Raw genomic sequence first — 16962 nt, forward strand, 5'->3', positions numbered from 1 at the left:
AAAATGGCTAATAGTCTTCACTCATAACTGAAAGCAGATTACAATATCAACTACAAAAAGAATTATATAAAAAAAGCAAAACAAAGAGATCTAAAAAGAATCTTTTTTTTTCTTTTTTTTTTGGAGTTTCAAAGAACATTTATTTCACCATTCTTTAAGTGGTTATATACAAGTACAACGGGGCGAATCTTTTGATGTGAGATGTTTCTTGTTTTTAAATTCTGGCTCCATAATTATTTACTGCATGGCTGAAGGCAAGTTACTCAACCTCTAGGAATTCATTTTCCTTATCTGTGAAATGATGGTAATGATATATCCTTATAGAATTACAATAATTCAAAGAAAAGGATGGAGCACAGAATAGACTCATAACAAATGAATATATGTTAATGACAACGTTTACCACAACAATTGATACTTTTCATTTGGCAGATATATTTTATGAGGTTATCTGTCTTGAGTGGAATTTCTATGTGGACATTTATTCCATAAGATTCCAACTAATTTATTTTTCTGGTCATAAAAGTTAGAACCAAGTTGTACACTTTCACACTTAAATAAAATGTTTAAAAGTTGTTATCCAAGGAAGAAATCAAAGTTCAAATCATGAACACCAAATAACCTTGTAATAGGTATAGTTGTACCACACTGGAAATATAAATTACTTTATTGTTTGTGTCATCTTTCACCAATATTCTGATTTTCATTGACCATTAAATCTAACCAACCAAGTTTTTTTTTAATTTTTATTTTTTTGACAGGCAGAGTTAGACAGCGTGCTGCACCAATCTGAAGCCAGGAGCCAGGTGCGTCCTCCTGGTCTCCCATGGGGGTGCAGGGCCCAAGGACCTGGGCCATCCTCTACTGCATTCTGGGGCCACAGCAGAGAGGTGGACTGGAAGAGGAGCAACAGGGACAGAATCCGGCGCCCCAGCCAGGACTAGAACCTGGGGTGCCAGCGCCACAGGCGGAGGATTAGCCTGGTGAGCCAAGGCGCTGGCCTTCCAACCAAGTTTTAATAAACATACTCCATCAGATTCATAGTTTGGGGCTTGATTTCAGTCCCCAAGATATATATTTTGAATCCTTTATGAATCAGAAGCTCATAAAAATCTAATCTGTCAAGATTATGGTCTTCAAGTGAAATTTTACTTGGCAAAGTTTACATTTGTATAGTAAATTATCTTTTGGGAGAAAGGAATTCTATAATATATAAACGTTTATTTCTATTTATTAAATAGTTATTAAAGAACTATTAACTACCACAAATTTGTTAGCAATCAGGTATTCAAAGATAAATAAAATGCAGCCACTGCCCTCAGAGAACTTATTACCTGGGAAGAAAGTCAAGACTCTGATATGTTAGAAAGCAGTAAAGAAGTAAACTAGCAAATCTCAAAGGATTTAGGGTGTGTAAGGTTGTGTGTGTGTGTGTGTGTGTTGGGGGTAGGGGGCTAAAAATTTTCCTGGAAGAGGAAGTAGCATTATATGTAGCTGAGAGGGAGAGGGACAACAGTCCATGGAAAACACACACACACACACACGAACACACGTGTGGGAAGAAAACATATGGCATCATAGGCCTAGCAGCAAACATTAGCAATCCCATCCAGCCATCTCCTTAGCTTACAGTTGAGGAAACAGACGGTCTGACAGGTTAAAACAATTCCCCAAGGGCCTCCACTGAGCCAGTGATGCTGTGCAGGGAGGGATTGGCAAGAGCTGTGTGGGTGCTAAACCTGGGAGATGGAAGAGAGGCCAAGGAGGGCCTTGCATCCCAAAGTAAATGTCTGGACTTCCTATGACAGGCAACGGAAAGTCTGCAAAGGCTTATGAGGCAGGGGGTGATCTGACTAGAGCTGTGCTTTCCTTTGGCAGCAATCCAGGTGAGAGACAACCAGTGCATGAACAGCAGGGAGGGAGTGAGAATGGAAAAAGACTTCTGTTCCAGGGGTAAAGTCTACGGAGCCTGGGGATTGCTTGGATGTAAAAAGGGAGAAACAGAGAAGAAAAACAGACAGAAAGGTTCCAGACTTACTCACTCTGCAACAGGCTTCTCAAGGGGAGGAGAGTGGGTGTGGGTGGCTGGGGAAGGCAGAGTGGCTTTGATCTCACAGGAGGCTGCCCAGGTCAAGATGCTACAGCTCGGCAGGTGTGAGGTGTTGGTTGGAGGTGCACAGAATTGTGAGTTAGCTGCTGAGAAGTTTCCCCAGGGCAGTGGAGAAGGCGTGAGAAGCTGGCTAAGGGTCAAGCCCAGGGAACAGTTCCGGTGCTAAAAGGCAGAGGAAATGCACAATGCACGGAGGGAGGTGCCCTGCAACCACCGCCTCTAAGTAAATTCTCAGTTCATGCCTGATCCTGATCAAGGCACAAACACCAGAGGAGGGGAAAGATTCTAAAGGTTGGGGGGTGATGTGGGGAGTATTTGACAGCCACACACTATAAAGACACAATGGAAAATGTGAAGTGATGAGGGGCTGCTCTAATGACCACACCTGTCTATTCCTAGGGCAGAAAAATGTTCAGCTTAGCAATTGTGCATCTGTTTTATTTTACCTCTCTTATCTTTGTTCATAGCATTTAATACAATTTGTAATTATGGATTTATTCACATGAGTATTTGTTTCATGTTTATCTACACACAAGCTGTAACTTCTTGAGGGGAGGATTTCAAGTTCATTGCTGTATATCCAGTGCTGGCAGGTAGCAGACACACACTTTATTCTTGAAGGAATAAAGGTTTCAAATGAGGATTTATGGCAACCATAGTTTGAGTAGAAGACAAAACGATTTCCTACTGTTGATTTTAAGGTCTTTTTAATACCATGTAGTTTGGCAGAGTGTCCTGTTTATTACTAATATAAGACCTTTGTTCTTATTTCTGTCATTTCCTGGGCTCTCTGCCTAATTTTGTAGTTTATTTTACCACAGAGTACCTACTTTTTCTTTCTTCTTTATGAAGACATGTATATAGGCTGTAAACAATATTTGGACTTGAGGTTAAAAGGTAACTAATACACTAGATTTTTATAATCAAGGTTTGATACAGCTCAGTAGTTCTGCTTCTTGGTCCAGCTGCCTGTCACAGAGAGAATGCTAAGGTTGGATCGACAGCTGTGTTTCCACACATGTGAAGATGTAGGTGCAGAGTAAGAAAATGAGGGATGGCAACTGAAGGGTGGAAACCGCAGAGACTTCAAGAAAATGGAAAGTTGTTTTTTTAAAAAAAACCTCGCTTCCTAGGGAAGAGTGCTACACTGAGGACCAGCAGATCTGTGCTCTGTTTCCAATCCATCTCTCAGATTCTGGAAAACATTCTACCTCTCACGGGTGGCCATGGAATTCCTGGTACTCAATTCTCACATAGGGCCACTATGAACCATCTTCACTTTTCAAACATGCCAAGAAGACCGGGAGGTAGACTTTATTAATACAATTCTTAATTTAGAAAAGGTATTGATTTATTTTCATCTACTTGAAATTCAGGGAGAGACAGAAAGAATCCCAAAATGTTCCACTGGAACTCTGTCCAGGTCTCCCATGTGGGTGGTAGCAATGGAAAATCCCTTTCTCTCTCTCTATCTCTCATTTTGCCTTTAAAGTAAATAAGTCTTTAAAAAAACTCAAAACTTTCAAGCAGAAAATTTCAAAGCCTTAGACTTCCTAGTGGTATTTCTTTTGTTAATGTTGAATCAATCATACATGAGGCAGAATCACAGGAAAAATTCTACTTTTAGTTGAAGCACATAGCTTCTTTTTCTGGTTGTAAATGTTTGGGCCCCTGGGATTTTTAATCCAGTGAGAAATGTTAATCTACTTCTCGTTAGGAAGAATCCATAAACTGTGAAATTCATAGTCCTCCACCACAAAGTGACAGCAATCATTATCATTTTCAATTTATGTTTGTGAAGAGGTCTATTTACTTTGTCCACACTTCATTTTAATGGGATTCTAAAAGGCTTGGGGACACCGTTGACCAGGGTGACAGGAGACACGCTGGTTGTTTAGTGTCATGCAGCAGTTACTTAATGTGTCATGCTTTCCTAGAGATGTCCATCTTCCAGCCACTCTGAGGGCACGAGAAAAGGCAGCCACGCAGTGAGCATTTGCCATCAGCATGCACCCCATGGTCACCCAACAGAGTCTGGCATCGTTGGCCATGGTTGCTCACGGAAAATTTAGAAATTAATCAGCAGGTTGACTCTGTGTGTGTGTGTGTGTGTGTGTGTGTGTGTGTGTGTGATGGGGGTCAGGGAACCTAATTAGTCCAGCTCACAAATCTATTTAATATCTTTTGCTTTACTATTTATGCTAAGACACCTGGAGAGGGTGTTGTTCACAAGCACCTAAATTCATTATATTGCAAAAAGATGAAACAGAAGGTTAGAGTATGAGTAACCAAAAGATGAATGTGAACAGCTTCTCCTTTGACCTTTGATAAAATGAGAGCCAAGGAGAAGGGAGTTCACATACTCCAGATAGATGTGCAAAGGCCATGTCCAATCACTACTTGCTAAATGTGACTGAAACAGTCGTCAGGAGAAAAGAAAGTCATTGCTTTAAAAACCAAAAATTCGGCTGCTAATGAAAAGAGATGGACAAACTAGCACCTGTAGCTCTTGCATATTTCTCAGTTGTTCATTGTTTAATGGTAAAATTCTGTTTCCGAGAAAAAAAAAAAACATTGTGATGGGTGATTTTAGGTGTCAACCTGATGGGATTAAGGACTACCGAAAAACTTGGTAGAACAGTATATTAGGGTCTGTGTGTGAAGGCTTTGGTGTCTGAGTGGACTAGGTAGGAAAGACTCCCTTAATGCTGGCAGACATCACCCAATCTATTGGAGGCATGGAGAGAACAAAAGCAGGGAAAAGGTGAAAGTGTCTATGTCCTAGAAATAGGGTGCACTTTTCTTCTCTCCTTGGACATCACACCTCTAAGCTCTCTGGAGTTTGGATCCCAGGAATTACACTGGCAGCTCCCTGGGTTCTCCAGTCTTTGGTCCCACGCTGAGTTACACCACTGGCATGTCTTGGATTCACCACCGACATCCAAGATGCTCTCATCTGCAGAAGTCCATCATGGGACTCCTCAGGCTCCATAACTTCATGAGCCAACTCCCTTAATAAATCCCCTCTTATATATCTCTGCTTCTATCTCTATCTCCATCTCCATTATCTCCTGTTAGTTCTCTCTGGAGAATCCTTCTTAATATCCCCATACTCATTCTTGGTTAAATGCTTTCATTTGTGCCAATGAAAAGTGCATATGATATTTAGGGAGCAACATTTCAAAAAAGAGCACTGGTTACACCATTTGAGATCGTGTGAAGTGTAAGAGGACATTTAGTTGAATAACATATAATAATTAAATCACTAAATACATTTACTAATATTTGGAGACATAAGGAACCCAAGAACCAAGAGGAGATTCCTAGCACCCTGTCCTTCACACAATGCAGGTTGGGGACAGGAACCTGTCCCTGAAGTTTGACCTCTACTTCCTTCTCAATGCCCCAATCCTCCTACCCTGCACCAATACTTCAGGAGGCTCTCCAGAACACAGGACACCCAGGGGTGGAATCTGGAAAATAATGAATGATTCTAGCCTGATGTTAACTGAGGCTGATAGATGGCAGTGTTCAGTCAAGGTCACATTTCCCAGGTCTCCTATTACCATTCATGAACTGCCTTCTATGCACAGGGAATTTTGATATGGATAGGGATAAATATGGACTCTCTATACAGGTATAAGATAAGCCAGACTTTAGCAATGAGATAATCAATGTCACCATTTCTCTCCCAGGAGCCAGAATGGTTCATAAATAATCTTTGGAATGCGTATATTCTCAAATATTGGATGATACTATGTAAAGTCTTAATTGGCTACACACACAGCAAATATTTCGATGAAGAGTGAAAATTATTCATTTGGCTTATAAATTGGTATGTTTCCTTTATTTATGAAAAAACTTGGATGAAAAGATTTGAAAAATTTTTTCTGCAGATACTACCTTTTTATTTGGTAGCAAAGTTCAAGAGATTTTTATTTTGTTATCATGAACATTTTTACTTAACTTGTTTTATAACATATCTATCTGTCCAGAGTTACCTACTCTTCTTGCTATCCATCCATCAGTACATAACATGTTTTTGAGCATTTCAAAGTAGATGCAGACAGCAGATAACACTGTATTTTGAAGGAGTAGAATCAAAGAATCTTCTTACTTCTATAGAATAACTGGAAAATTTATTACATGTTTTTTAAAACAAGGAACAAACTCATCTTGAATGATCCACACAGAAGATAATCATCATAGTTCAATCTTCAGGTTCTCTAAAAAGTATGGTAAACTATTTCAATGTTTTGTCTACTTATATCAACTCTGTTGATGAATTCTTGGCTTTGCAAAGACATGGGCCATCAATTACAGAGAAATAAGGTCCCTGCTACAGACCATCAGGAAAAGTCACCCAGAATGCTGGCAATCAGTACATCTTGCTCTTAATGCTATTTTGTCTGTTGTCTTCCCCCACCCCAATTATTCACTGCACATAGAAACGCAATGCTTTCTGGCCTTACTCCTCTCATTTATAAAGTCAGTTTTATATTTTCTATCTCCCAGTCTTGTCATGAAGTTCAAATGTGAAAAATAGAGGGACTGTTTACAAAGAGTAAAGCACTGTGCACATTGAAGATAGCGTTGCCATTAGTAGTCATAATGTATCTATAAGAAAACACATCCTAGGTAATGGTCCATGCTGTTACTTGGCTATTTTAAATCAGTCAAAAAGGATTTCAAAGGTTAAAGGGACAGAATATTGGCAGTTGCCTTCAATCTGCTCATCAGCAAATCATCTTGTCAAGGATCTAGAAGAACCTTGGAGTATATCACATAGACTTGTTTTCATTAGTGAAGTGTTTGTTTTGGAAATCATCCCAGCTTTAAAAGAATACTTCCATTAGCTCGGCACAGTACCTATAATTATCCATCTTATCTGACCAGTGCCACGCTCTTGTGCTTCCTGCATCCCATTTACGTTGATGGTGGTGAAAGAAGTTTGAGGCATTCAGTCAATGTATAAGAGAGTGTCCAAAATGTTTATTCCTATGAGTTAACACCTACAAATGAATTTGGATAGAAATTCCTGCAGCAGGGTAGCATTATGTACCATAAATAATGAGTCCATGGTGAGAGAAATCCTCTGCTTCCGTATATGGGAAAAGTTCAGTTACATGAATATCTAAAGTAGTATACTTCCTACTAGTATGCACATATGTGTAGTTGAAAACAAATCAAAAAAGTGAGGAGCAAGATCAAAGCCAACTAGAGGAGCAAGAAAAGATTAAGTAGGAAGGCAATTCAACATCAGTGACTGTTATGGAGAACCTGGAAGATCTCTGATGCTTTATTTTATTCTTAAGGGGAATTGAAAAGATATTTGAAATCACCCTTGCTCTCAAAAAGCATCTATTCCACGGAGTTGGATAGATAAAATAATCATGAGGTAGAAAAATTAGAAATTCTAAATAGATGGAATAGAATATATAAAAGGAGAGAAAAAAATCTGTGATTTGTGATTTAATACAAGGTATACTCAACAGTGAGCATTTTATAGTGTGGATAACACAGCAATGGGGAATTTTCCAAGAGAATGCATATAATTACTCTCAAATTCAAAACATGCTTTTCATGTCAGAAAAGGAGAATCAGAACCATGCTGGCTGGGCTCCTGTCAGGAGATCATTCCCCTGGCCCGTGAACCCCCCTGTCTGGTGCTGGGAAATTATCTCACCCATTGCTGAGGTACATTCCACCATCATTCTCTGATGCCACCATAAACATCCCAGACACACAAATAAGTCCTCTGGTTTGGTCCCATATTCATGAGGCAAACTCTTAAAAATATTTATAATTTGACCTCCTATTGACAGGCATATTGGGAGAAATGAAACTGACTGCTAGGTTCAAGGACTTGTTTGTCCTGTTAGTGAGATTTCTCACTGTATACAACAATCACATGTGTGTGAACATGTATCAGGTGTGCATCACATGCAAATACACATATACAGCATGTGTTTATAAGAAGCATTTGTAAATCTGAATTTATAGTAATGCAGACACCTGTATATTTGGGCAAAAGCTTGTCTTCCAATAACATTTTACCATACTATAAATTAGAACCTTCTAAAGATCCTTTCTGTGCAAGCTGGCAGTACTGTTGAGTTCATCTTTTTAGTCCACAAGCATTGCTTAACTGCTGTTATTCCTTATGCATCCTACCTGACTGCCCAGGGGGAGGGGCACCTGACGATCCTCGTGGCAGACAAAGGAACACGGTTAGAACTGCAGCTCTGTTCCCAGCACACGGTTCCATGGCTATGGGTTTGGGCGCTCCCTGAAAAAGAAAACCCATTTCAAATTTGCATAATTGACACAACATTGTTATTTTACTTCTCATCTTATCTATTCTTCACCCAGCTAGACTGTGTATTCCAGTTGTTGGGGAAATACCATGTGGCATTTTAACACTAACTCCACAGTATAGATGCTCAGTCATCCTATATTTGAATAACCGAATGCATTTCACTGCATTTGATGTGCAGTTTGTAAGTCACAAACTTAATGCAACTTTGCTGCTTTTCCCCAGTTGATTCCTCTCACCTAGGATGTACTACATAGCCCAGTTAATTTAAGTAATCAATTCAAAATATTCTGTTACCATATACATTCTTATTGTTTTGTTTTTCACTTTTGTCTATATTTTAAATATATAACACCTTGTTTTGATATACATTTATACAGTGAAATGGTTGCTATATTCAAGAGAGTTAACATATCTATTGCCTTGTTTTTATGGTAAGAGCACTTAAAATCTACTCTTGGTAAGTTTTCAGTATATAGTACAATATTATTATTTATAGTCTTAATGATCTCTACTCATCCTTAATGACTCTGAGTTCATTTATCCTGACCTACATCTCCCCATTTAAACCTCTCTCTATCCCTGGTGACCATCATTCTACTCTGATTCTACGTATTTGACTTCAGTGAAATCTGTATTTTTTAATCACTCTACAAATATATTTATACAAATAAATAACTTTAGAAATAAAATATAGCAACCGAATATACTGTAATAATAATAGTAATAGCTAGTATTTTATTAAGTACTTATTATGGATTAGGTATTCAAAGTGCTTTGCATATATTAACTTATTTCTTATTACAACCCTATAATATGTGTACACTGAAGTAAGAGTTTAGAAAAGCGTTCTGAAAGTCATATAGCTAGAAAAACTGCAAGGCTAGCATTTAAGTTTGGACTGGCTACTTCCTGAACCCATGTTCCTAACTACACAATGCAGCTTTCTTTATGTGTGCATGTGCAAACAAACATGTACCCACACATGCACACATAAACATATATACAAGTACACACACAATCTACACATACACATACATGTGCACACATACACACAGAATTTGGGTGTAAGTACAATGTGGACTCTGAGAGACTCAGGGTATTATTTTAGCATAGAAATGGTGGTTTTGGCTGTCTTATTCAAAGAACAGTAGGTGAGACATGGTTGATACATCAAAGTCACATCTCTGCATAAAGGCAGAATAAAGCAGAAGAAAATTGTTTAATTATTAGAAAAAATGATTTGTTCAGTTGTTTCACTGATATTTGAACTTTTCAGAAGAAATATAGACATATGTGGTCATTCACCTAGAATATTCTAGAATATGGCTGTTTCCAGAAAGTTTAATGAGGCATTAAAGATAAAATATGTCCCTTTTCATGTAAAACTTGGGCTGAAATTTCTGGTGACAATGGTTTTATGTGGTTATAAAGGATATCTGCTTTACAGCAACATAAATCTCATGTCTTAAATTATCCTCATATAGATACATTTTGGGAGCTTTCAATATAAAGGTGAAAGTGGCTGTGATGGTAGAAGCAAAGGGAATGAAAATGTTCCAGGACAATGCTGTAAGCCATGTTGCAATACCTATATCAAGTTACGTGACCTATGGTTTTATACTTTAAAGCTTACACTTAATGTAACAGACTTATTTTTGATAATGTTAAGTCAAAATCAGCATAAGTACATAGATAATTTCCAACGATGTAAATATTTATAGAATAGGCTTGTCATATTCCAAGGCTGAAAGAAAAATCCTATGAATGTTTCAAACCATATTTCTAGGCTACTAAAATTTATTTTAATTTAAAAAATGCAAAGTATGTGTAAAGGTCAATTGGTTAAAATACACTAAAAGATCATAAAATGAATAAGAGGATTAAATGATAGTGATATATTAGATATACCAAAATCCCTTTCACTGTTCTAAGAAATAATTGATTATTTATACTAATGTGCAAAGTTTTCCTTTGTTGTTTTGTTTTTAAGTTCTCAATGCAATAAAGGGCACTATTCAGAATATCCAAAATCATATTTTTAAAACTTGTTTACCAAAATTAGAACAGGATTTTATGATTACAAAAAAATGAGAAACAGTGGTTACTGCTTTAGAGGATTTAGAAAAATCAATAAATGATTTGGTAATATATCAGTTGACTGTGTTGCCAGGTTACCTGGCTGCTATTTTTAACAGCAGCAGAAAAGCTTTTAAGCATTAAGAGTATCAATTGAGAGAAAAATTAGTTTAAAAAAATAAAAACAATATAATAGCTATACAATTCAGATGGCATATGGTCTAATTATTTAACAGGCTAAACTTCAGAGACAGACAAAGACAGTACAGTAGAATACAGTGACCATGGACTAAGGATCATACCTGTATAAAAATGACTTCTGTAAAACCTTCCTCAAAATAATTCTCACATTCATAATTCTACTGGTGTAGTATACAACACAAAATCTCTTCATATTGATAAACTAAGTAAAAGGAAATTACAATTCTATTTTTAAACCCAACTGGTTTATGGTTTGGTCTATTTTTAGCTCTAGGAATATTCATTAAAAGATATTAGTAAAATATGAATTATTTATTATGTTTTGCAGCTCTTTGACACTTCTGGAAGGAATTAATGTAATTAAAAATTATTTCCAAAGAGTTTGTGGCAAATACCATTTTCAATGCAGAATTTTAAATATGAAAAGAAAAAAAACATTTTATAACACTTGAATTTTACAATAGAAAAGAAGGAAACATTACAAATGATAACATGTCTGATACCCTGAGGTTTGTCAGTTGTTTTATGATAAATACATAACCATGAATCAAAATCATTTCACAATGACATAATCTGTTCACTGAACTGTGCGATTGATCATGCATTTTCCATGGCTGTCTTTGAAAGAGATAAGGCATGGGTTTGTTTGCCCACAACACTCAGCAACTGTGATTTACTTCCAGGCATTTTCATATTTGCTGTACTGCAAGAAACTGGTGTTAGATTTGCCAGAAAACATCACTGACAGTTATGTAATTAGCATCCCTTGTTTATTTAGCATATAGCACTTTTAGAAAAGACTAGTTTTGTTCCCTCTAGTGATTTTGAAACTATTGTACTCTTACTTTCAAGTAGTTTTTTGGGGCAAAAAAATGTGTTAAATTCTTTCCATCTCTCAGCTTTATAGGCAAACAAATTACCAGAGAAGCTTCTGAAATCATAAGGATATTCAAGATTTTAGTTCTTAAAGCCAATAATAATGTGTTCACAAAGTGAGGTGACCATTTGAGCCTAGGATCTATCCTGGGAAGTTGCTGCCAATGAATTTCTGAACATTCAGAACACAACAATGGGCACAGCGAGCTACATGTGGTTTATCCTCTACTGATCCTCTCCAGTGACGAGTGAACAAATGATTTACTTCTAAAAATCCCATTGCCACACATTACTAATGGGAAACCCCATCCCCACAAGTTCAGTATTTAACAAAATTATTCAGTATCTTGGGATTACTCATTACAATGAACTTCAGTGGGGTTTTGTTTAATATTCTAGGAATCAAAAGATTAAAAAAGGTGTTATGTCTTTCCTCAAAAACTTCTAGTAGTTGCAAGGTAGGACTTGCAAACTCAAATATCCTCAAGTCTCAAATGGGTAATGTCATAATAAAAGCTAATATTTGTTAAGTGCTTACAATATACTTGACACTACATTAAATGCTTACATGGGTGAAATCCTATACCACAGAATAGGAACTCTTTCCATTACAGACAATGAAACTGAAGTTGAGAGGGCCAGCACTGTGGAGTAGTGGGTAAAGCCGCCGCCTGCAGTGCCAGCATCTCATATGGATGCCGGTTCGAGTCCCAGATGTTCTACTTCTGATCCAGCACTCTGCTATGGCCTGGGAAAGCAGTAAAAGATGGCCCAAGTCCTTGGGCCCCTGCGCCCACATGGGAGACCTGGAAGAAGCTTCTGGCTCTTTTGGCTTCGGATTGGTGCAGCCATTGCGGCCATCTGGGGAATGAACCATCGGATGGAAGACCAACCTCTCTCTCTCTCTCTCTCTGCCTCTCCTCTCTCTGTGTAACTCTTACTTTCAAATAAATAAATAAATCTTTAAAAAAAAGAAAAGAAACTGAAGTTGAAAGAGTTTAAGAAACATAATTAAGATCGCAGACCTAGTGGGTGACAGGAGAACCAGGATCTGGACCAGTGCAAACTATCTTCTGAGCTTGTAAGAGTAATCCTATGCTATAGTGCTTGCTATAAGGCATGGGGACTGGCTGACTTTCTAGAGTCCAGAAAATAAAAAGTGGAACTAGAAAGCGCATGATTTCTTTAAAGACATTAAATTTTAAATTGATTCTGACCAAAGTAACAGTTCCATGCATCAAAATGGGCTTGAGGGCTGCCACTGTGTAATCTCTGTAATTAGAGCCCAAAATGGCATTCCAGTTTCTCCAGACTCTTGCATTTACTCACTCATCAAATCGCTTTTACTCTGCACCAGCTAAGTGTTTCAGTCCATGTCAGTGCCCACTGTTCAACAACTGTTCCCTAGGGTTCCAGAATGTGCCTTCTTCACTCATAATCTGCCTACTGACAGGAGCTGCTCCCCCTGAGGTCTCTCTTTCCTGGCCATTTGCGTCCCTTAAAGCCAACTCAAAAGTCACCTTATACAAGAAGCCTCTCTTGGTCTGTGGTATTTGGTCTCTTCTTTAGTTCTTGATTTTTACCTGTTATGGCCTCCTTAATGTCTACCTTCAATGACAGTTGGGTAAAGATCCTATCTCCCCCGTAGATCATGAACTCCTTGAGAGAAGGTTCATGTTTTTATTCCACCCTCTAGACCCTGTCCTCACTTTCCGTTTTCAAATGCCCACGCGCAGTGCTACCTTTCCGGGCCTGCCGTCTGCCAATCTCTTTCTACAAGTACTGAGGAACGTACTGTACGTCCCTGCTTCCTCCAGGGCAGGCATCACCGATTCTTCTTTGCCTTTCCCGCTCGCATCTCCAAGTGTGCACTCATTGCACATGCTAAGTGAAACTGCGAACAAATGCATAAATCAAATTGTCATGCAGGTCATCTGGTGAGATAACTAAAAGGTATGGCTCATTTTCTACCTAAATTATGGATATTAAAGGAATAATTAAAACACTGAAAAATAGCCTTAACATTTATTGAGTCTATATTAAGTGCCAAGTGCCATGCTAAGGATTTTACATGCATTACTGTGTGTATTGTGTAATGTACACAACAATTGGGAAGATATTGCTATTTTCCCTTTTATACAAATACAGGAATTGAAATTCAGAGAGGTCATGTGGTATTCCAGGATAATACATACAGCTAGTGAAGGATGAATTCAGGGTTTGCCTCCAGGTAGCTTGAGTCTAGAATCTAGGTTGTTAGCCACGATTTAACATTACTAAAAAATATAGTTTAGAAGGCAATGACTCACTAATCTCCTCATCTTAGCTATAAATAGTAGAAACCAACTTACAATTTCAGTTATAAAAATTATATTCATATTCCTGCCTGATTTTTGGCCTGCGTTTAGACACATGAGTTCTAGTGTTCGTCTGCCCATCACTTTGTCGTGTTATAACTGATAATGGAGGGGAGAATTCCTGGCCAACACACCCAGAGGTTACACTAAGACTAGCTCTATCACTCTCTAATCCTGGGTTTATTACCAAGTCAGTCTCTTCAACTATCAAATGAACTGGTAGGATGGATGACTTTTAAGGTGTCTTTCCCCCTTAACAATCCTTGACTATGATTTATGGATAACCTCCAGAATCTGTGACACACCAACATCTAATACCTTGTCTAAGCATAGTGAAATCTAAACATTCCAATCTGTAGTGGCTTTATTTTCTGCTCAAATACTTTAAGTGGTACATCTAATTTTTAAAGAACATTATTATGCCATATGATGAATATATCACATGAGAGTAAATGGCCACCATTGCATGCCAAAAAAGCAATTAGAAAATTGAATCAAGAAATTAAGGATTAATGTGGAATGTTATACCTGTCAGTAGTAATAAGTGTTTTGACAAGAACAGAATAAAGTCTGACAGTGTGCACAAATACTAATCTGATATATGAGTGAAATATTAAAAATGCAAACAACTGCACATTAATCACTTTAACATTTCCCTACTAAAACACACTTAATGCTATTCTTATCAGAACCATCTATAAATAAAAATGAATTTTTTTCCAACAGCTAGTATTACTGGGTATTTGTTGTTTAATGAGTTTTTATATTAATATGAAATTTAGGTTTTAGTCACATTAGTAAAATGTAATTAATTTACTGAGCATTGAATTAAGTCAGTCTGATGGTTTGGTTCACAGCTAATCAAGTGTGTTGATTCTATGAGATCAACAAACACCAAAACACCTTATCTGAAAAACACTTTCTGATTTCATTGTTTAGACTTGGGAAAAAATGAATGTGAAAAGTAATATTCTTTCCTTATTTACTTTTTGCTTTGTATGAAATGATAAAGAGAAAAATGCATTATCTGGCTTTATACAGTTGGAGAAGAATTCATATTAATAAAAGAAATTAAGTTGATGGACACTCTCAAAAATGGTTCAACTGCACGAGAAGACAATTGAAAGAGAATGAAGGATTATATGTGGGAGCAGGAAAAGGAATAAAACATAATTTTCACAGAATCGCCACACTGCTCCTGTGCTTCCAAAGCACTGGCCCAATGCTCTGCAATTGTAAACCTAATTTCTCTATCAGACCAAATATTATTCCTGTGTTTTGGAATGCCTCTGTGTTCAGGCTCTGTTCAGAATTTCTCACTACCCACAAGCACATGCACACATAGGCATGTGCACACACACATGAATATGCATGTATGTAAGCCTTATAACTGTAGTTTGATATCTAGTTTACTTGAATTTTATGTTATTTTAACTGTGTGGCAGTGGCCAGCTGGTGAGGGAAGAAGCTGATGGTGATAACAATAGTTTTAGCACCTGTCTTTTTCCACATATGTAGGTCCCAGAAAGCAAAATGGGGACATCGCTATCTCTGTTGAAGATATTATATAATCATGGTCTGTCTTGAGTTGGCTAATAAATACGAATATTAACCAGAAGTAGCTCTGAATAGGTTATCTTTAAAATTCAATGCTGGATAGTATTTTTCAAAAAGTTAAAATAGTTTATCTATTAAAATTGCCAAAATTAGACTTTCAACAACCTGTACTTTTTCCACAGCTCAGTGTAAAAAGCAACCTAATCACTCTACTTTGGGTATGAATGTCAAAACTGATAGAACTGCTAAGTGTGGGAGTCAAATGTGCTAGCCAAGTCAAGCTTCTGTCCGGGCTGTTCCATCCACCTCTACTATGTGCCAACATCTGCCAGTCTTTCAAGAGCCTGCCCAAGCCTCTTGACCTGCAAGAAATCATCTCAGGTCATCCTAAGCCACTCCATCACCTCCTAATTCTACTCTTAACGACCAGGAATAAAACATTTTTTCTTTCTGTATCAATCAAGAGGAAGAATAAATGTCGTGGTTAACAGAATAGCTTGGCCTTGATCTCTCAAGACCAAGTGTGAGCTTGGTCCAATAACTTTATCTCTTTGCCCTTCAAATTTCTCATCTGTAAAACTGAGCTAAAAATACCTTACCATACGGTTGTTATGATGGTTAAAGGAATTTACCTATAAAAACTCTGTGCATGTCTGCATATACAGACAGAAGTAGAGCAGCATATACAAGTCTGAGAAGTCAACTGCTAGGATATTCTGCCCAGATCTCACCTCCTTCAGAATGGCTTTCCATTCCAACTGAAGAATACACTCAACTCAAAAGTAACATATTTCAGGGAAGAGACCATATTTTTAAATTATCTATTAATGGTTTGGAATGAATTAGTTAAGCAAGTCAGGCTCCAGGAGAGAATTTTGTTGATGATTTTTAGTAAGGAAAAGCTGATCCCAATGGGAAATTTCCCACACACAACACACTAAAGTTGCTACTAATTGTTTCTTTTCATTTTTATTCCCAGCTGTATCCATGGAAAGTCAGATCTGACAGTGACCTCAAGTGTTGCATAGGGTAGACTTCCCATGAAACCCAAGATGGTGGTGTTCAGTAAACCTTTCATTAATAAATAGGTATCTGGTTTTCTTTTTTTAAGAAAAGATTGATTTATTTATTTGAAAGGTAAAGTGACAAAGGGAGGAGGGAAGAGGGAGAGCAAGTGAGAGAGGTCGTCTTCCACATGGAGGTTCATCCCCAAATGGCATCAATAGGCCAAAGCCAGGAGCCTCAAACTTCATCCAGGTATCCTACATGGGTGGCAGGGGCCCAGGTAATTAATCCATCTTCTTCTGTTTTTGCAGACATATTAGCAGGGAGCTAGATTGGAAGCAGAGCAGCTAGAACTTGAGCCAGTACTCTGAAATGGGATGCTAGCCTTGCAAGCTGTGGCTTAATCCACTGTGCCACAATGCTGGCCTGTTTTATTTTATTTTTTTTTCTTTTCTGAACTG

General features: G+C 37.6%; 1 protein-coding gene across 4 annotated transcripts in view; it reads right to left on the reverse strand.

The window, feature by feature from the left end:
* ATRNL1 (attractin like 1) overlaps nt 1-16962 on the reverse strand; it is an 818312-nt gene that overhangs the window by 93409 nt on the left and 707941 nt on the right. For all 4 annotated transcript variants that reach the window (XR_011382205.2, XM_089314254.1, XM_070057169.2 and 1 more), the window contains one exon: nt 8285-8399. Coding sequence is in view for 3 of the 4 variants with exons in the window: in XM_089314254.1 (XP_089170380.1) it covers nt 8285-8399 (115 nt within the window). In the remaining variant the exon portion in view is untranslated. The remainder of the gene's footprint in view (nt 1-8284; nt 8400-16962) is intronic.

The sequence above is a fragment of the Oryctolagus cuniculus genome, chromosome 15 (assembly GCF_051225735.1).
Source record: "Oryctolagus cuniculus isolate XC-2025 breed Fujian yellow rabbit chromosome 15, ASM5122573v1, whole genome shotgun sequence".
Taxonomy (NCBI): domain Eukaryota; kingdom Metazoa; phylum Chordata; class Mammalia; order Lagomorpha; family Leporidae; genus Oryctolagus; species Oryctolagus cuniculus.